Source organism: Zonotrichia albicollis, chromosome 3 (genome assembly GCF_047830755.1).
Source record: "Zonotrichia albicollis isolate bZonAlb1 chromosome 3, bZonAlb1.hap1, whole genome shotgun sequence".
Taxonomy (NCBI): Eukaryota; Metazoa; Chordata; class Aves; order Passeriformes; family Passerellidae; genus Zonotrichia; species Zonotrichia albicollis.
This window is the reverse complement of record NC_133821.1, coordinates 43,449,863-43,470,761: the sequence shown is the minus strand read 5'-3', so window position 1 is coordinate 43,470,761 and position 20,899 is coordinate 43,449,863. Positions and strand designations below refer to the sequence as shown.

The 20,899-nt window shown below is 39.3% G+C and overlaps 2 protein-coding genes across 10 annotated transcripts in view; one reads left to right on the top strand and one right to left on the bottom strand.

Moving 5' to 3' along the window:
- Positions 1–20,116, top strand: part of AKT3 (AKT serine/threonine kinase 3) — a 151,401-nt gene extending 131,285 nt beyond the window's left edge. For all 4 annotated transcript variants that reach the window (XM_074537262.1, XM_074537261.1, XM_074537263.1 and 1 more), the window contains exons 12-14: positions 1,230–1,317; positions 10,670–10,772; positions 12,779–20,116. In XM_074537262.1, the coding sequence (XP_074393363.1) occupies positions 1,230–1,317; positions 10,670–10,772; positions 12,779–12,864 (277 nt within the window). In that variant the 3' untranslated portion in view covers positions 12,865–20,116. The remainder of the gene's footprint in view (positions 1–1,229; positions 1,318–10,669; positions 10,773–12,778) is intronic.
- Positions 19,095–20,899, bottom strand: part of SDCCAG8 (SHH signaling and ciliogenesis regulator SDCCAG8) — a 106,574-nt gene continuing 104,769 nt past the window's right edge. For all 6 annotated transcript variants that reach the window (XR_001332890.3, XM_026795117.2, XM_014268954.3 and 3 more), the window contains one exon: positions 19,095–19,436. The gene's annotated coding sequence lies outside the window, so the exon portion shown is untranslated. The remainder of the gene's footprint in view (positions 19,437–20,899) is intronic.

Here is a 20,899-nt window from a genome sequence, read left to right as displayed (position 1 = left end):
TGTGGAAATTATTCCTCTGTACAATAAATGCTTCAGAAAGGAATTTATCTTACTGAAATGCTTGCCTTTAGAATTTGTCTTTATATCTTTAGCAGTTCTTTTTAATGAAACACACACTGTTTTTGTCTCTTTTCTTGTTAACATTTAGCACGTATGGTCTGCTTATTTAGTTAAGAGGAGCTTTTTTTCTGCTGCATCTTCCTTCTGTTAGGGCAGTAGGATCCCAGGTCTCAGGGAGAAGTTAGATGAGAGCTGAGCAGTCCTGAAGTCAATGTGCTGTTGAGAAGGACAGAGGTTCCTATCCTTGGATGTGGAGTTATTTCTCAACCAACAACAGCAGCTCAAGGGAGCTCACTCAGCTTGTCAAAGTGGACTTGTTAATGCAACAAAAAATTGGCCAGTTCTCTCTTCTGTTCTCATGTCAGGGTTAGTTTTTCTCCAGGTTAGGGAGCTGATTCTGCTCACAGTCATCAAGTGGGAATGATGCTGCAGATGCAAATGAGAGAAGAGAGGTATGGGCAGGACACTCCTCTCTTGGCACCAGTGACCCCTTCTGTGAGCTCAAACCACCTTGGGCAAGTTCACCCAAAGTAGGTGAAATTCACTTCCTAAGACGATTTACCAGACAGAGTCTGGCTTTGGCAAGCTATGGGCCACAGTGAGTAGTGTGGTTATTTACAATGGCCTTTAAATAACCTTCTCAGCAGGCCTACAATTTATTAATTTATACTAATTGACTCAGATTGAGACTATTTTATGGTAATTGGTTAATTGTTACAGCACCCAGATGCAACAGCAGTGAACACTGTATAAAAATGATGCACAAGTCATTACTGATTCAGTGCCTGGCACGTCTTTGGCAAAATTTTATATCAGCATTATTGGGTTGGTTTGGGTTTTAATAATGCCAGAACATTAGCTGGGCTTTCAAACAAACTAAACTTAAGTATGTTTTTAAAATTAATGAATTACTAAAAAAGCTCATCATGGACAGTGACAAACACTGTAGTTGGAATAATCAAAAAGAACAGACCATGGCATGTGTACTTTTGCTATCACAAATTCTCTCGAGATCACCAGAATTCATGTTAAACAAGTGAAATCTTCAAATTAGTTGTGTGAGAATTGTCCCCAGATAGTCAAAAAGAAATGGTCACTTTTCCAACTGTAGCAATAACTTGATCTCTCTATAAAAGTTTAATATGTGTTTTTTCCCCCACTCTCTTTAGACTTGGTGGAGGCCCAGATGATGCCAAGGAAATCATGCGTCATAGTTTCTTTGCTGGAGTAAACTGGCAAGATGTGTATGATAAAAAGGTATGTCTTTGTGTGGCATTGCATAATCTGGCTTCTGTGAGGTGGTTTCAATGACAGTCATAGACTGCTATTCTCTGCAGTTAGCAATTTTTTTCTTTGCAACTTTTTTGTGTTAATACAACTGAAGAATTATTCTGAACAAGGTATACTTACCTAATCTTTGTGTTTTCAATAATAATTTGTCAGTTCACCAGAAGTAAATTGTAAATTTTGCAAACCAACCTAAAACTTTAATTATGTAAATGTCCAAATTTTTCCTTTTCGTTTTTCTTCCTGGGCTTTCAAGAGAAAAGTACATGTATGACTCAAGATAATGGGAAAAATGTAATATAGCTTATCTTGAATTGTCATTTTATTTCTGCCTTCTAGTGAAAAGTTGTTTTATGAAAAAGGGAAATTAAGTGATTGTAGCAAAATTCTACTTTCTGATTGTTTGTGTATAAGTAAAAACCTTTTTCAAACTTAAAGAGATATCTGAGAGAATTAAAATAGTGTTCAAACACTAAGCCAAAACAGCTTGTGGAGAAAGCAAGTGCTGGGAATTCAAATGGAAAAGTTTTCTCCAAACCCAGTCCTGTTCCTGTATTGATCAACACTTTGAGAATGATTTTAGAAAATGAATTTATCTTACTTGGGAGTGAAACTCAATTCCAGTTCAGTTGTTTTATATACAGAAACTGATTTTATCTCAGTATTTCTGTAAGAATTTACTTGTTGCTATAAACCCTTTCTATTTTGATAAAGACTTCTCTTTTTTCCCCAACTGTTTTACATTGTTAATCTGCCAGTTGAGCTGCGTAATTTTAAAAGATAGTTTTTTCTCCTTTTTTTCTTGCTTTGTTCAAATAAAAGGAAAATGGAAGACATACGACTGAGCAGAATATGTTTATGCTACAATGTCAATGATACAAACTGTTTTTTCAGTTGTTGTTGAACTGGAATTTTAAAAATGTGTGGTTGTTGGTGTGGTAACTTCTCTGACAAATACCGGAATTGAAATGAAAGCCTGTATATGATGATACAAAATATGGTACTCTGAAATTACTTGATACAAGTGTGATTTTTCCCTGGCAGTATCACAAGGTTTCAAGAAACTCTACAATAAATAATCAGAGCAAGTATATTAATCAGGTTACTTTATGAGCTCAACCACTGGTTGATTATGTAAGGACATTGTAGAGAAGCACTGTGAGAATAAAATCTAAAAATACAAGTTGAGGACCTTTCTGAAGTAAAACAAAAAAACCACTACACTAAAATTAATAAGATTGCAATGTGCTAGGAGTGGGTGAGGGAAAAAAATCCCTGTTACATTATTCTTGCTCCCTTGAAAAACATTTCTTAATTATCTTACATTAGAAATAGAACTTTCAATTCTACACTGTGTTCAGCATCTTATTTAGTTAAGAATATATAGATACTGTTAATTGTGCTTTGATTCTTTCCAAATGAGCATGGCAAATGTGTTTCAGTCAAGATCTTTTTTTGAGCTATTAAAATAAAAGGAGGCATTTTGCAGATTAAAAAAAAAATATATATATAATTATATAAAATATATAAATGTCAGCACTTTGGTTTTATGCTTGTGGAAGTAGATATTGGCTTATTGGAGTATCATAACTAGAGAAATTCTTTGTTTACTGCGGACACTCTTGCTTTGAGAAACTAAATTTGCCAGTGAAATATCAACTGAATTTCCTCAGTTGGACAGTTCACTTCAAGGATCATAAGAATTGCTTCTGTGCAGCATTAGCACACAGTGTGTCCTTTATGGAAAAACAAGTCATGGAAATGACTTCTGACTGTCTGCTTTTCTGTGTAATTAAAAATAGTTTTGTTCCTATTTGTTCCTTGTTTGCCTGGTTAAAATATCCATTGTTCCTTCTGCACACACAGTCTTACACACTCTGCAGACTTCAGAGCTATGCTCTGAAATATAATCCTCAAACATAATAATAAGGTTAATGAACTTTCATCAAATATGTACATTAGAATGCTTACATGAATATTTTTGAGGTATTTTGGTATTCTAAAATAACTCGAAGAATCAAATAAATTTGATTTTTAAGTAGGTTTATTCTAGGCTTGCCTCTGTTGCGGTTTGTTGTTGGATGTAGAGTCTTCAGCAGTAGGGTCACTTAGTGAAACTGATAGTGGATATAATTGTTTGCATAGTAAAAATATTTCACAGTAATTTTGCCTGAGTTTTAAGCACCATGGCACTGTAATTTTCTGGCTGCATTTCAGGAGTATGTTTCTGTTAGGAACGAAAGAACTGAAGTTCACTCTCAGAGTAATGGAAACCAAAAAATCATGTGGATTCTGAGTAGTTGCTGGGTGATAGCTTTGTACATGTGCCCACTGTGCTCCTGTGCCTCTAATTTTATCTTTTTACTAGGTTATCACTTTCCTGGTGTGATTACAAACAGAATTATATATCTCTAAACTATTTCATGTATTTTATGTGACAGACCACAGCTCTGTCAGGTCAAACGGATCCAAATGGTCAAATGGAATTATTCAGTTTCTGATACTGCTAACTAGATAACCTAATTTGGTACTACATAATGATAAAAAAATATTGTATGGCACACTGGAGCAGAGAAGGTCGTTGCCTTTAAATGAAAAATGTATAGTAGTTAGCATTTGTGATCTGATGTATTTATTTTTGGCAGAAAAACCATGAGGGCATATGAAAGAGAGCAGCCTGTGCCAGGTTCTTCCTGTGATCATCTCAGCCCTGATAAGTTTTTATCTCTCTGCCTGAGTATGAGAAATTGAATAGTTTGGCAAACTCTGAAGACTTCAAAAGCCCATGTACTAAATAAAATACTTGTTTTATTTTTAGGTAGAATCAGGAAGCTGTTTGAAATTTCTCTGTTTCTCATGTAAGAATTGCTTTAGCAGATTTTTATTTGGGTAGCAGAAATACACTAAAGTTGACACATTATCTATTTAGGGTCTTTCACTGAACAAAAAGCACTTGGGTATTACTTAAAAGGTCAAAATTTGGGTATGTGTTCAGGCTTGCAGCTTGAAGCACTCAGTAACCTCATGGCAAAGGAGATCCTGACCTTTTAGTGAAGTCTGGTGTTCCTCCTGCATATGATATGGATGAAAGATGGGAGAAACCATGTGGAAATTTGGGTTGAGATGCATGTTCTGATTTGTGGTAATACCTCCAATTGTCTCTGAAGAAAATTAGGAAGTGCCAGCAAATGAATCTGTTGGGATTCAAGGGAGCAGGGACAAGTGGCTGCAGTGGTTGAAGGGGGAGGCCCCCCTGGCTTTGATGCAGGAGTGCTTTTGGAGGCCCCTGTCCCACTGTGAAGGCAGTGACTTTCAGCAGGATGTCTGACAGCTGCAAGAAGCTGTTCCTCACCCTTCAGCTGTGGCTGCCTTAGTTTACTCAAGACACAAACCCAGCAAATGATGAAATCCCATGATCCAAGCCCTGGGTTCGGGCCTGGCAAAATCTGCAGTAAAACTATGATCTAAAATGCACATTTAAGTACTTCTGTGTATCAGATTGTGCAGGGAGAGGGTGGGAGGTAAATAGGAAAGCACCACCATTTGGTTTTAGGTTGTTGCTAATTAAATCATACTATTTTCAGACAATAATCTGCGCTGCCACAATACCTGCAGAAGTTACCTTTGTTGGTTGCTTTTGTGTTGCTGCCATGTGAAGTTGTAAAAAGATCAGACAACATCTAACCAGTCTGATACCTTAAACTATATGGTTAAACAATCTAGATGTTGATTGCCACCCTTCTCCCAGCTGCTTGAATTTACAGGGAGGAGAGTATACATAAGTGTTTCTGATTTTGAAACTTATGTTGCTGGGGGTTTGTGGTTTCACTCTGTCTATGGTAACAGCATTGTGTCACTTGGGAAACAGTTTATCCATGGGTAAACCTCCCTGCTGAAGCCAGTTTTCCTGTGGACTTGTGTCCTCCCACTACTGAAATTCCAGCTCTTTCTCCTCCCCCCTGCCCAGGACCACTGCATGCAGGGTCTGTGGGGTATTCCCAATTCCCAGCTGTGCTGTGGCTGCTGCCTTTGGGGCCGTGGATGGGGAGGAACCAGTCCCTGAGGAATGCTGCTGACTGTCTTGAAGCTCAGCTCAAATGACCTTCATTCTCCCAGGCAGAAACTCTAGTTTGAGGGGCATGGACAGATGTTCCTCCCATCTACTCAGCACAGCTCAGCTGCAGTCTGTTGGTTGATGGGATTTTTACAGTAGTGGAATGGTCTGAAGTGATGTCAGGGGAGGTTTAGGGTGGCTATTAGGAAAAGGTTCTGCACCCAGAGGGTGGTTGGGCACTGGAGCAGGCTCCCAAGGATGTGGCCACAGCACCAGCCTGACAGAGCTCAAGAAATGTTTGAACAGCACTCTCAGGCACATAGTGACACTTGGGAATGGTGTGGTGCAGGGCTGGGACTTGTATGTGATGATCTTTGTGGGTGCCTTCCAACTCGGCATATTCTGCAATTCTCTGAAAATTCCCTTTAAATTAAAAGGAGAAGAAAGATCAGATTGATGTTAAGTATCATACTTTTCATTTGGCAGATTGAGTGTATCATGGTTACTTTGAGGTAGCTTCAGCCACTTCATGTACAACACTAAGACAAGTGATTCCTGGTAAATGATCTTTGAACAAGTAGTGTTACATGTTTTCTCCCATACTGAAGTATTTATGTAGTTGTTCACTAAGTGTGAGAAAGTTCAAGTTGTAGAATCAAGCCTGTACATTTCAGTGTACCTACAACAGTCAAATACTGTGCCTGCCCCTTTCCTTCCTCTAGGACATGAGTGTCAAATTTTCCAGCACTTGAACTGTGGAGAAACTGTGGTGTTTCTCACACACTGCTCTTGATGGGTGCCAAATGGAAATGCCATTCACTGGAGATAATGAAGACACTAAGAATTTGATATTGCTTCTGCTGTCATTTCTAACATCAAGCCTTTGAAATGGCCAGGGCAGATTCAGCTTGACAGATGGATATGAAATTGGATTTTTGTCTTGAACACAAACTCTTAAAGTCACTTAACTCACACTGAGTTTAGACTTTTATTTCTTTATTTGTACAGACACATGCATATCTATGCATATGTGTGTGTGTAATGCATAAACCCAGAAAATCTGTATTTCTGCTCCATAGAGTAGATTGTCAGGAGATGCAGTTCCCTGTCTGGTTGGAGAATTTTTCTGAACTGAGGCCACTAAAGAAAATTATCCCATACTAAAGTTTGCCAGCCAGGACCAAGCATTGCAATTCTCTTGCAAACTGACAAGGCTTGTGCCTAACAAAAGCTTATCTTACTCCTTTTGAACACAGGCTACTGGATGTGCCTTCCACATCCCTCTTGGTCTTCTGATTTCTCATGCCTGAAATGAGAAATAGCTGCTCAATAGCATGTGGATACTATTTCCTTGTGCACCAAATGTGGTATTTTTGGGATCCCCCTTCGTGGGAAGGAATGATGAATCTGACCCCATGTTCTTAGAATGCTAATTCATTATTTTGTGATATTATATTATATTATATTAAAGAATGCTATACTAAAACTATACTAAAGAATAGAGAAAGGATACTTACTGAAGGCTTAACAAGATACTAATGAAAAACTTGTGACTCTCTCCAGAGCCCCAACACAGCTGGACCACAATTGGTCATTAAATCAAAACAATTCACATGTTGGATAAACAATCTCCAACCACATTCCAAAGCAGCAAAACACGGGAGAAGCAAATGAGATAATATTGTTTTCCTTTTTCTCTGAAGCTGCTCAGCTTCCCAGGAGAGAAATACTGGGCAAAGAGGATTTTTCAGAAAATATGATGGTGACACACCAAATGTGAAATGTTGCTGGCTGTAGAGTGACATCTTCACGTTGTGGTCATCAGAGTGGTTGTTGATGTTGGGTGTTTCAATCTTTGTCATTAAACCTCAGCTTCAATCTTCCTTGGGATGTATGTAGAAGCTTCTGGAGTGTCACTCTAAAGGTTTATCTCTGCAGCATTTGCACCTCATTTGTCTTTCCAATGGTTTCAGCTGAAATTCGTGGACATTTTGCTTTCTGTTTTTAAGTGAAGTTTGACAACTAATGGACAAAGGAGACACCCCTCCAGAAAGATGATTGCCAAGAATTTACTTGGGGAAGGGGAGGTGTGTCTTTGGTGTTAGCTCAGGAGTCTGGGGTGGGATGTCCACAAGACTTTAGCGCAGTTGGTTTGGTGTAGGGGAGGTAGAACTGATGGGAAGGAGCAATCCCCAGTTCTCTGTGCACACAGCTGTGTGGGAGGGGGAGGTGATGCTGTGAAGGAAGGAGGCAAAGTGTATGCGAAGATTGAAGAAACCTTTCTGCTACTTCTGTTCATCTGTATCTGTGCTTCTTAACCTTGGCTGCTGCCTCCCCTTTTCCAAAGGTTTTAGGGGATGGTTAATGTACATAAGGCACAGCCTGGATAAAAACCAGTGTATGCTGTTGTGGAGACCCACATGACTGGAGAGTTTGTTTTTGCAGTCAGTGAAGTTTCCAAATGGCTTTAATGTCCAGGATATGAAAGGTACTGCCGTAAGATAGATGAATCCTAAAACACCATTGACATAAATTTTCATCAAGTCTCTCCCTTTTAGTTACAGCCTGGAGTTTCATGTCTTCTACTTGTTTCACTTCCCCAGACAGCTGAACTTCTCTCATCAGTGCAATTTTCATCAGCTGACTTATAGGATGTTATTGATGCAGTTTTCTAGTAAGCCTAGCTGCTGAGCATTGAATCAAAGCACTAATTTAAAGAGTTTTGTTGTAATGGTGCTTTTCATACCTGATTAAAATTACTGTAATTATTTGTTCCTTAAGAGTCACTTAGCACTGTGCTTCTCTTCCTAAAATAATGTTTTCAAAGTTTTTTCCATAACCATTAGTATTTTAGGTAGATGGAGGGAACAAGGGAATGATTTAAAGTTGCAGAGAGGCTTGTTCATCTCAGTGGATTAAAAAAAAAAAACAAACCAAAACCCAAATCCCCGGACAAACCAGTAGTTAGCCTGTAAGTTTTTGAGAAAGAAACTTGTCATCTAATGCATTTTCCTTTTCCTCTCCAGCAGCACACCCATACATATATGACTGCCTGTAATGATCTTACCTTGCCATACCTTTTGTGTTTCATTAACTACTTCAACCTGACTCACAGTTGTTATAGACAACTATAGAGGGGGTTCACTCCTTCTCTTTGCAAAGCAGGTGTAGCATGAAAGGTCTCAGGTGTACTTCACAGCAGGAGTACCTTGTTGTACTGCAAATGTGTGCTGCACCATTGAAAAGACATTGCTTTTTGTCCTTGACTTGGGAAAAAAGAAAATTTCCCCTTGGTTTGTATTATCATTATTTTAAAATGAAAAGCTTTCTTTTTCTATGAAATGGCATTTTCTGTTTCTGACTAGTAAAAAGCATTCCAATCAGAGAAGTAGTAAAATTGTTATAACCAGGTTATCTTGTACATTTTGTTCATACTGAATTTATTGCTTAGATCTGTGAAAGAATCTTTTTAAAAGGATGTGATGGACACTTGGCCTTGACCAGAATACATTACTTGGTTTTCTGTAATCTTGTGTAGGCATGTTTGTTTGTTTGTTTGTTTGTGTGGGCTTTTTTCTGTTTTTCTGTGTTTTTTGGGGGGGGGGCTGTTTTTTCTTTTTTTTTTTTTTTCTTTTTTTCTGTGTTTTTCCTTGGTGTTTTCAGTTTTTTTGGGGTTTTTTGAATGTTCTTTCCTCAGATAGAAAAATGAGAATAAAATGGTAGTGTGGGATGTTGCACTGGCATAAGTCTGTTTTTAGGAATTGTGTGGCTGCATTGCTGGAAAGATGTACAACTTTGGAAATCTGCTTTAATAGGGCAGAATTGTTCGGGATAGCCTGGGTACATAGAAAAATACTTTTCAAAAAGTGAAGGAATCTGTGCAATAAAAGAGAATACTTTGTTTATAAACATTGGATGGAACTTGATTTATACCTGGAAAATTCTTCTCATGTTGTGCTCATATATGTTAGCTCCTTAAGGATTTATTCTGCAATGCCCTGAACTTTTACTTCAATATACCTCTCTGCTGTTGTATGTTTTCCATACAGAACAATGTAAGGGAAAGCTGAGTTTAGTTTTGTAAAAGTATCAATCAGATTTATTGTACTCTGTTAAGTATATGAAGTGATAGATTTGGTTTTGCTTAATAATTTTTTGCACTGTTACTGAAGATCTGGACCAGATAAAATCAGTCTCAGTATGTACAGATCCTCTGTGCATCTAGAGCATAGAACTTGGGAAAAGGAGGGAGGGAGTTAGCAGCAGCTCCTCCTTTGCTGTGGGGCAAATGACCAAGTAAATTGTTTGGTGTTAGTGTTCTGGAGAGAGAGAATGTGAAACTGGTGAAAACCCCGTGCAAGGTGATAACATCAGTGAGCCAGGATATAACCTGTTGTATTGAAAGGAAAATCAATTACACTTATTCTCAGGGCATATAAGAAGATAGCACCAAAAGGCTCCTAGGTACAAACAAGAACATTGTCACATCACACACACACATGGAATTTGCAGTGTCATACATACAAAACTGCTGTACTGTTTTTGGACTGTTATTCTATCCTCAGTGTGCCTTCCAGTAACAATTGATCAGCAGTTCTTTTGGTAGAGAAGGTGGATAGTGAAGCTGGGTCAAAAGAGGGGCAAGGGAGCCCTGCCTGCAGGCTGAGGGTGGCTGCCAGTGATTTGCTGTTGGGAAATCCCACACTGTGCTGTGAGAGCAGCAGGCAGGTTTAGATACAGCAACTCCCTTAAGCCTGATCTGGCCTTTTTTCAAATGTAAAATTTATTTTCATATCATGTAATATCTTTCAATGATAAGCTCAGATGAAGGCCTTCCCACTGAAAATAAAACCCCGAAACCATGCTTATTATGCTTTCTGCATAGTCTTTTTCTTCTTAGCTGTTTATATCACCCAGTTGTGGTGAAGTATCTTGAGATGCCTTTGCCTGACAGCTATGTGAGTAATTAAATTGGCCTGAGGAGTTTCTAGGTAATTATCTTTATGCAGCTCAATTTATCTGCAAGTCATGTGAGAGTGATACTTGGAATTTAGCTTTCTTGTGCCATTGATTGGATCCTGAACTGGTATTTTTGGGATTGACTCAAATGGGTTTTATCTCTTACTGGAAGTTAGAGACTCAGCTGCGTCTCCACAGACCTATTTGTTTGATTTGGGGTGTAGAGAAAAAGAACTTACTTGTTTTCCTGATAGTAATTTGGCTGCTTTGATATTTAGTAATTTTGTATTTTTTCTTGGTGCCTTCCAGCTTGTACCTCCTTTTAAACCTCAAGTGACATCTGAGACAGACACCAGGTATTTTGATGAAGAATTTACAGCTCAGACTATTACAATAACACCGCCTGAAAAATGTAAGTCAGAAAAAATGCATAAGCAGGATGTAACAATAATGTTTCTAATAAAGCAGTGTGTAAGGTTTTTTCTGTTTTAATAGAAGAGCTGTTCTCAGTGTTATTAATAAAAGTCTTCATATGGAAGTGTGTGAGAGTAACTCTCAATGACAGCTTTATTTTGAAGATGCAATAATTACAAACCTTAGAATATTAGATCACTCTGAGTTGGGTTTTGGGGGCATTTTTGGTGTGGGCATTCTTGTGTTGATTCTGTTTGGAGAATTTTTCATTTGTTTATTGATTTGGGGTTTTGTTTGTTTGTTTTTAAATAAAAGAAGACACCAGCTTCAAGTGGTTACTGGCTGGCAGTCAAGGTCCCAGTTCAGCAAAGTAATTGGAACATGGACCCTTCTTTAAGCATGTGGACTGTGCTAGTGTCTTATTTTGAAATACTTTGAGGACTATGATTTGAAAAAAATCAATTATGTGAAAATTAAATGTCCTATCAAGTCCCATGCTTCAACAGAGCTCTTAAAGAAGGTGTTAATGTGAATGTAACCATGGCACTGGACCTTACAAAATTTCTTTATGGGAGGGAATGTGATTTCACCATGATTTGTGTTTTTGTCATGTTGCATTACACACAAGAATCATGATCTGATCAGCCTAGCCAGGGCTTTACAGGTACTTACTAAATAACATCTTTCTCCTGAGTTCTTAAAGGATTTTCTTTCTAAATGGGGATATTTGATGATTTTGTTTGTTTCTTTGTATTGAAGGCTGAGAAAGGAGGATCACAAAAGTAAAGGCTTAGTTATGGTTGCTTAACCTTTCATAAACCAATCTCATTTTCTGATGTTTTAGAACTCCCAGGTTAGCTGCAGTTTTCTGTTCATATATAGATCTAGAGTATTTTTTTGATTTTGCATTTTAGTGTCTGAACACAATCACAGAAACATAGAGTGGTTTGAGTTAGAAGGGACCTTAAAGTTCATCTGGTTCCAATCCTCCTGCCTTGGGCAGGGGCACTTTCCACTAAACCATGTTGCTCACAGTCCATAATTTAAGTGATTTTAAATCTTTCTGCTGTGAAAAAAGAACATATTCTTCTCCTGTCTATCTTGATAAGAATTTGTTCATCTTTGTAACTTGAACAAATTTTACGAATGTTTGGATAAATTTGGGTTCCATTGATTCAATATTAGACCAGGATTAACTCTAACTTTTATGTGTAGAATATATGAAAATGCAAAGAACACAAAATTCTGAAAGGCTGCATATAAATACATTGTTAGAATAACAGTCTCAGCAGGAGTCTTTAAGAATAAGCACTGTTAAAAAGCCATGTGAGAATGTATATCCAAATTCTCAGAGTTAGGTAACATCTGGTGCCTGCTTTCCATTGGCACTGGAGGAATTATGTAAATAAAAATATTTATGAATTTGGCTTATTCTGTATTTCTTCTGATCCCAGCAAATACTGTAAAAATAAATAGTTTACTAAAAATAATAGGTAATAATTGAAACACATAGAACCTGTGTGAATTGTTCATTTTGTAGCTGTTTTTCCTTTTAACTCCCTTTGAAATTGAGGAATATTTAAGTATGTCTACAGTAAGAATATAATTTCCTGAGCTCAGCTCAAGAAATGATGGAAACTGGCTGACTCAATTGGCACTTGGCTTCTGCACTGCCAGAGGCCGCTGGCATGTTGGGATTAGCCTACAAGGGGTTGTAGTTGTGGTTGAAGTTCTTAGGTGATAGTCAGAATAAAATGAACCAAACAATCAACCTGAACTAAAAGGTGACTTCTGGGCATGCTGTCCTTTCAGTGAGAATTGTCCTGCTGTGTGAACGTAAGCTTACGAGCTTAACTGAAGTCTTGCTTTAACTTTAGCTTACGAGCTTAACTGAAGTCTTGCTTTAACCTAAGCATTGAACCCTAAAAGATCTACTGCTTATCAGGTGAATAATAAAATTTTATTGCAAATGTACTGATGTTTTGAACTTCTTCCTTAACACAGATGACGAGGATGGTATGGACTGCATGGACAATGAGAGGCGGCCGCATTTCCCCCAATTTTCCTACTCTGCAAGTGGACGAGAGTAACTCTTTTGTACTGCTGCTTCACTGTCATCTTAGGTTTATCAGTGAAAATGATTCCTGAACATCACCACCAGTACTAGATACTACTAAGATAGCAGGGGCACTTTCAGAGACCATTCCAAATTGAACAAGTTTCTTTCCCAAACCTACCTAAAATCCGTTCTGGTTTTGCATGACATATGAGATTCTCTCTACTCCGCTCTCCTGCTGTTGCTGCTGCCCACAGTCTCAGTATAATAGCAACATCAAGAAGTTACTAACAGTTTCTTTGAAGGTAAATGACTTGACTTCAGCATTGTACACTTTGTGAACAAGTAGTCATCTATTTTTCCTCACAGTGGAGGCTAAACAAAAGCTGTGTCGGTCCAGCTTATCTTCTTCCAGAAGATGAATCAAAATTGTAATTAGTCTAAACAGACCAGGCGATAACATTTTCTTGCATCTGTTTGTGCTGGTTAGAATGAGGAAACGTAGAGGTGGTGATGTACATATGCAAGGTTTCTGTTAGGCATATCATTACTTGAAGCAGGTCTCTGTCATTAACATCTGGCTGGAATTTGTTTGGGAAATGTTTGAGAGAAGGACTTAAATTGTTGATATATATAAATATATATATATATATTATTTTTTAATTACTGTTGGATACTACAGAAGAAGCAGAAGGGCTGGGCTCACCCAGCCTGCCACTTAGAACTTCCAGGTTCATGTGCAATCATGGAGAATCGAACATTATACATGCAAGAAATGAAGGCATAAAAGCAGCAGTTGAAGTTGTTCAAGGGGTTTTATAATTTGCACCAGATAACATCTTTTTCATGCTTTTCTCTTTCATGATATGCATCACCTCTGATGGCTGAAGAATGTAGACAGGCATAATGGTATTGCTTTTCACCAAAATGTGTGCACCAAGGTAAACAGGTGTTTGCCTTACTTGTTTTTGAGTTTGTGAATTAGCTTCCTCTCCAGGTGTTTAACTCCGATTTTTTTTTAATTTTTTTTTTTGTTATACTGCGGTAGTATTTATTTTTAGAGATAAGGTTTGTATATGTCATGTTTGCAAATGCTGCTACATCTTAGAACAGGCTAATAGCAGTTAATTTTGTAATATATGGAAGGACTGTACAAGCTGAAGGGAATAATGCACTTTTCTCCCATGTGGAAATTTTAACAAGGCTCTGAAATTGTACATACTGCTTAGAACCAGATTTTTGTGAATGAAATACTGTCTTTTAACAGTTTGGCAGTGGAGGTGAGGATTTCCCACCTCATGTGCCAAAAGGTTAAAAGTGAACAGACAAAAAAGCTACATCTTGTGCTCCATTTAGGATAAACATAATGCAAGAGCCTGGCAGCACAAGAGAAAATGTCTGTTCTATATGAAGGAATTGCATTTGAACAACTAGACCACAGTGATTACAAGAAAAGCACTTTATTTTAACAATTAAAATAGTAAATTTCTGGGATCAGCCGTTCTCAAGGAAGATTTGCCCTCAACCAAAAGAGTCCTAAAACCCAGGAGGTTATGTGTAACCGTGGTACCTGATTGACTGAATTTCAAATGTCACAGCAAACGCTCCACTAGGGAAACGTCTTTCCATTTCCGAAGATCTGTATCTAACAGACCATGTGCAGAAACTTTAGCTTTGATCTTCAGCAATGATAATCTTAATAATAAACCCTTTGGTGCTAGGAGCTGGGGCGTGACGAGGCGCAGCGGCAGAGCGCGCGCAGCCTTGCAGGCGACATCGGGAACCCCCGACTCCGTGGGATTATCATTGGAAGTATCTCTGCGTTCAGCTCTTGTTAGCTCCCACAAAGACTGTGATATTGCAGAGTATTCCTGGTTGCATTGTGTGAGTGAGTAGATGAGTCTGAGAGATGTTCCTACACAGATGCCTTAGCCTCTTGATGTGGAAAGTTGAGTGCCCAAGCATGAAGCCCACTGCTGGCAGTGCATGTGCTGGGATGGTCAAGGGGTAGACGGGCATTTTAGCAAGGCAGCTAAAGACGCAGAGTAATTTAGACAATTTTTCATGTTTAATGTTTTATCTTTAGTAATGGATGGATAATCAGATAGAAATATATCATGATGTATACTCTAACTGCATAGGATTTCAGTATGTCACCCTGTAACACTAAAGACGTGTAGATGTTGTCCCTGTGCGGAGGGAGAGGAGAGCAGCAAATGCATTGCAGGTCTGGCGGTGTAGAGGTGTCTACACTGCCACAGTGAGCGAGTGACTGAAATAACCAAGTACTTAACAGAAGGGCATTAATTAGTTCTCTGCAAAGGTCTTGTACTCAGACTGAAACTATGGTGATTCAAAATCTGTGTTACATGCCTGTGTTTTCTCCCCTATGTTTTCAGCTTGTCATAGCAATAAGTTTCTTGGCACAGGGCCCCTCCAGCCAGTGGCCAACTGGCTGTGGCACTGGCCAGCAGCTCCTCGTGGCAGTGATGCCCTGTGCTTTGCTCTCCATTGCGTAGCCAGGTAGTGTGTGGTTTGCAGGAGGGGCCTGGCAGTGAACTATTTGTAAACCTTTTCAGACATCACTTTGCATTGCAGTGTCTGCCTTCTGAAACGTCAGTGATCCAGTTTATGATGCAGAGTTGGCAGCCACCTTGTGCTGCCCAGGCCCAGGGGATTCTGTCTTACCAGTGTTAGAAACAGATGACAGAGAAATGGACAAGCAGTGCTGAGGGAAACTTTAGAAGCTCTTCTTTTGCTGTCTGCGGTTGTGTTTGAATTTGGACAGGAGATGGTGGCTGGTTGTCTTGGTGAGCCTTTTGAGCACAGTACATTTCAGACCTTGACTCCAGCTTGTACTGACTTCCATGACATACAGTATGCCCTCTTGTACTGCAGCCATCTCGGAGGAAATAGGTCAATTCTGTTTGGATTTTGGCAGTTTTGCACACAGCTTCGCTTTCCACACTAATCCATCTTCCAGTACATTCCCGTTGCTTAAAGAACATTTATTCCAGTATTGTTTCACCTTTTTTTTCCATCTTTACTTGTGGCTTCTTAAAGCTGACTGTTCTTGCAGGGGCCATGTGCTTCTCCTAGAGTACAAAAGTAAGGTCTTTCCTTACTAACTGCAGGGTCTATATATTACACCTCAATGTACACACTTTGCTGCTACTGTTTGTACTGTCTACAGTAGAATTTCCTTATCTTGCTCCTGGTAGTGCATTACAGGCAAGCATGAAATGTAAAGTATTTATTTAAATAAAAACCTCTAAATTGGTAATTGAATTACCTCCCTGTAGCTTTAGAGTTTGTGACATTTCTTGACCTTGCTAGTTCTTTCATTAGATCCATGCAAGATCTAGTCATATGGTTAAGGATATCAAGCAGACACGACTACGAACCCAAGAAACCGTATTACTGTTGGTCATACTTAAACTGTTTATTTCCTTAAGTATATGACCCACAAGGATGTGAAATAACTACAAGAAACTGTTTTTGTACACTGTACATCCTTAGTATTTTTACACGTATATGATAGGGATGCACATTATTTTCCTTCGTACAGACAGCTTAAATAAAGCACTATGTCAATCTGCTACTTCTGTGTTTTTTAATGCTAATTTGTTCTGGAGGATTGTAAATATATATATATATATGTTCAAGCTTGCCACAGAGGACGTATTTTTTTATACCTGCACATTACTATTAAATATCTTAGAGGATAAAATTCTTAAGTTGTCCTGTGTCAGAGAAAGAAAAATGGAAATAAGAAGGCTATATTGCAGATTACAAAAGATTTCTCAAGTTTTGGGTTAAATATTTACTTCATATTTTAAAGTAATTTTATATAGGTTAGATGTTTCAATCCTGAAATGCACAAAGAATTTACTTAATTTCTTCTTACAAGAAAATGTACATCATTATTTTTTTATCACTGTATATATAATGATCTGTGCATGTTTAGTTACAAGTTTTATTTGCTGTGAAGTCCTAGTGATAACTGTAACTCGCTGTGACATATTTCAGATACTGGGTGAACAGTTTCAGCTTGTAAATGATTAAGTTACAGTATTGTCAAAAAAAAGTTTTTATGACTAAGCAAAATGTATCTGTGCTGTGGACCGAGGCTGTTTCCATACAGATGATTCCTGTTAACTCTGTGAGATGTATGTCACTTATAATTTTGGGTTATACTTTTGAAGATATGCTCCTATCAGAACATCCACCATTTAGTGATTTTCAGCTGATGAAATTCTTGGCCTCACATCCCACAGCTAGACAATGTTTGGGCAAGGAGATGGAAGAAAGGAAAGGTGGGATTTGCAGGGCACTGTAGAATGGGACTCTTTGAAGCCCACGGGCTGGTCCAGGGCTGTTTGAAGCAGCCAGTCTGGAGGGCTGAGTGTCTCTAAAGCAGTGGGTCATCCGGGTTTTCTGTTCTCTGACGTGAATGCTTCTCAGGAATAGAGGTGCTTCATCCAGGTCTCAGGTTTTTTCCTTTCTTTTTTCCCTCCTTTTTTTCTCCTCTCCCACCTTATAACAGGAAAGAGCTTCAGGGAGACAGCCATCCATTAGTTCAGTGGCATCAGGATGTCAGTGACCAGGACAAAACTGCAGCAGTGACAGCACTATCTGGTCAGGCTGCATCCTGTGTTGTGGAATCACACTCTCTGTGCTGACCTGGATTTGATCATCGGGTCTGATACTTGTAAAATTTGTAAAACCAAGCATTTAGTGCTTAAGTAGATGCAGGGGAAGGTGGGGAGGGATATGAGACAGGTAGGCCTGGTGCTGTAATGACTTATTAATTGCTACAAAGTAGAGTAACTGCTGCAGGGGAAGTTATCCCTTGCAGACTCCCAGCAACACAATAGTTGCACCTATGCCTGGGCTGAGTATGAAAAACCCACTTTGAGCTATATATACTGGCAGCCCAGGACCCTTTGTTGAAACCAGACTCGTACATGCACGTGGGTGACTGGCAGTGGGGCCCTGCATGTGGCCACCAGCAGCCACCTGGTAGGTGAGGCAAGTCCAGAAAGGTTGAGGGTCCCGATGTGCTCCAGGGTCTCAGTGAAGCCTAAGTGTCAGGTATAGGTGCCCAAGTTTCTTTGCACACGTAGCCTATAGGCGCTGTCTCCTATTTAAACACAGGTTTATGCTGTGGAATAATAAAAAATAAAGTTTGTGTTTCCTACATTTATAAATATATATTCTTAACTGTGTAACCATCTATAAAGTAGTGACACGTAAAAAGCTGTCAGCCTGACTACTGTGAAAAATCTTGAGTTTGACTAGAGAGGGCTTTCCTTCAGCAGCCTTTCTTCTCCCTGAAGACCTGGGGCCTTTCTCAGCATGCTCAGTATCGTATCTGTGAAGCTGTTCAGGGAGGCGCTCAGATGTGTTTGGCAGTTTTATATGGCAGGAAATTGAAATAGGGAGGAAAAATCACTTTGATGTTAGGGCTGTACCACTAATAATTCTTAAAATATAAGGGAAGGAAGGATTGTGTTCCACACCCAATGGTAATTTATTGCATGTGTTGTTACTCTTATTTTTGTTATGTTTTCCGTGTTCATGCTGGCTGAAGTAGCTTTATTGCTGGGGAACTGTTCTTTGCGCTTTTTTCACCCCCTTTACCAACTACATTGAAAACAATAGATGTAGAAACTTTTCTCTTGTGTGTGTAGCTTATCCTACACTAGATAGCAAAATACTCAGATAAATTCTTTCTAAAACAGTTGGGTATTTGAAAAGTAACCTTGAAAAACATGAGTGCACAGTTAACCAGAAAAAAATGCCCTCCACCTGTACCCTCCAAGTGTTCTCAGTTCAATAATTTGAAGCCAAGTTCAGCTGGTGCCCTGACTATGTGCTGGTGCAAAAGTCCAGTTTCACCACTTCAGTGTGGAGCCCATCACCTCTTGTAATGGCTCCTCTGTAATAATCAAGGGCTCTGTTCTCTTAAAGGCCTTGCTCAGTGAATGTTTTAAAGGGGAACCTGACCCATGGAAATTCCTCCACATTAGATGGAATATTTCTCAATCTTCTCACGCTTTTCTGATTAGTAAGTACTTGTTGGGGCTCTCACTTTTTATATGAAAGTGACAAATATCCTGTTGAATAAAGTTCCCAGGTATTTTCTGGTACTGAGTTTGTAAAAAGGAGGGCAGTGTACGTGTGCAGCACTTGCAAACAGCCCCCTTCTCCCTCCTCCCCCTGCACATGCTTTCCCTTGAATTCAGGACAGAACAAGGAACCTAGAGAACCTATTAGGTTTATTGGTATTTCAGTCTGTAAATAATATAGACATGTATGTTCAATTATGAAAATAGATAAAAACATTTTATAAACATTGTACAAATTATTGACATCCACACCACATAATAGCTGTTAAAACTGGCTTGCAAGCCTAGTCTTTTCAGAAAAGTCTCAGCTGTCATCCTAGAAAGTTTGGTAGGCTGGTAAGGCTTCAAAATATTTGTGATTCTGTAGTTAAAACCAAATAGAAACCAGCTGAAATTAGCTAGCAAGTGTGCCTGTTTTCTGCAGAGGTGTCTTTGGGTGAGCCTCAGACAAGTTTCAGCCAGGTGCAGAGCAGACCTGAAAGATAAAAGGAAGAGATGGGTAGTCTGTATGGCAGTGCCTGTGTTTCTCATTTGTGTCATGTCAGCCTGCAGGCAAGTTCTTAGAAGAGAAATAAAAACTGGTTATAACTGCAGTAAGGCAGAGTAAACAAGTACAGTTTCAAAGCCTGCACTTCCTGTGGGCCTGCTGTCCTCACCTCTTTCTAAGCTCAAAAGTCTTACAGGTAGCAAGAACAAGAGATATCTGATTTCTGAAAAACAGGATCTCCATGAGCTTTTGACATGGCTCCTGTTTAGCAGTAAACAAGTGAGCTCTTGTTTTGGGGCACTCCTAAGATCCTGTCCCTTCTCCCTTCCAAGAAGAAGATGGCAGGGTTTTGCCAGAGGGTGTTTACTGTGCAGTGTTCAGCGTGTGTCTGGGGTGGGCAGCTGTAGCAAAACAGGAAACTGTTGCCTTGGTGCCAGTAGGAAACCTCTGGTGGGAAGGCTAATTTGCAGTTTTGAAGCTCTTGCATAGCTGTTGTTTGTGCTTCCTCGGTAGCACTTAAGGATTGAATTGAGCAAGACATCAAACTATTGGAGCTGGGGGAGCTACCTCGAATTAAGCCACTGCAGTACTAAAAACTGAATTTAAGAGATGTACATGACCTCAGAAATAAAAATAAACTTTCTACTTTGGCTGGTTTTGCATTAGAAGACTGAAGGGTTTTGTTTTTTTTTCCTTCCCCCCTTGGTTGGTTAGGCTGAATTAAAGAAAATTCATAAAGTTGCAGTTCATTAAAGAATGAAAAACAGTAACATGGTGGTTTTTCCCCCCAAAATGCGTGCACCAACATCAACTGCTACAGTTGTGTTTGCGACCAGTGCAAGGAACTGTGGCAATGCAAAGCCTTAGGGCTTAAATTCCATTCCACTACCCAAGTGCCTGGGTAGTGACAACCAGAGGAAACATACTCTGTGCTGCAGTGACCCTCAGCATTAGAGTACGGGCAGAAGCTTAAAAGGATCCCAAAACCTCAACTCCTGAAGAAGTTGAATTCCTGGAAATTTCTGCTGTGACTGTCCTTCCACACCACAATTTCCCAGTGCTAATGCTTTGTGAGATGCAGAACCTCAGCCTGATTGATGAAGTGGGCAAATCTGACTCCAGCCTGGCCTGAACCTCTTCACAAAGCAAGCACCAATCCTGTCAGAGTCTCTGTACCCCACTGACCCAGGGCCCAAGTACTAAAGCTGTCATTTAAGGTGTGCTGTTCTCTAACAAAATGGGCACAACTGTCACATTCAGATAATTGGTAAACGAGTTAGTTACTGGACAGTCAGGGTAAGGGCCTTTCCAGTCTTAGTTTCTCCTCCTCCCTAGAATATTTTGGTTTTTCAGTGCACAGAACATTGCAGCACACAGTGCCCAGGTTCCTCTGGACACTCTCTCCTTAGCTCAGTGGCATCTGTTTTAAAGGGCTGGTTGGGTATTAGATG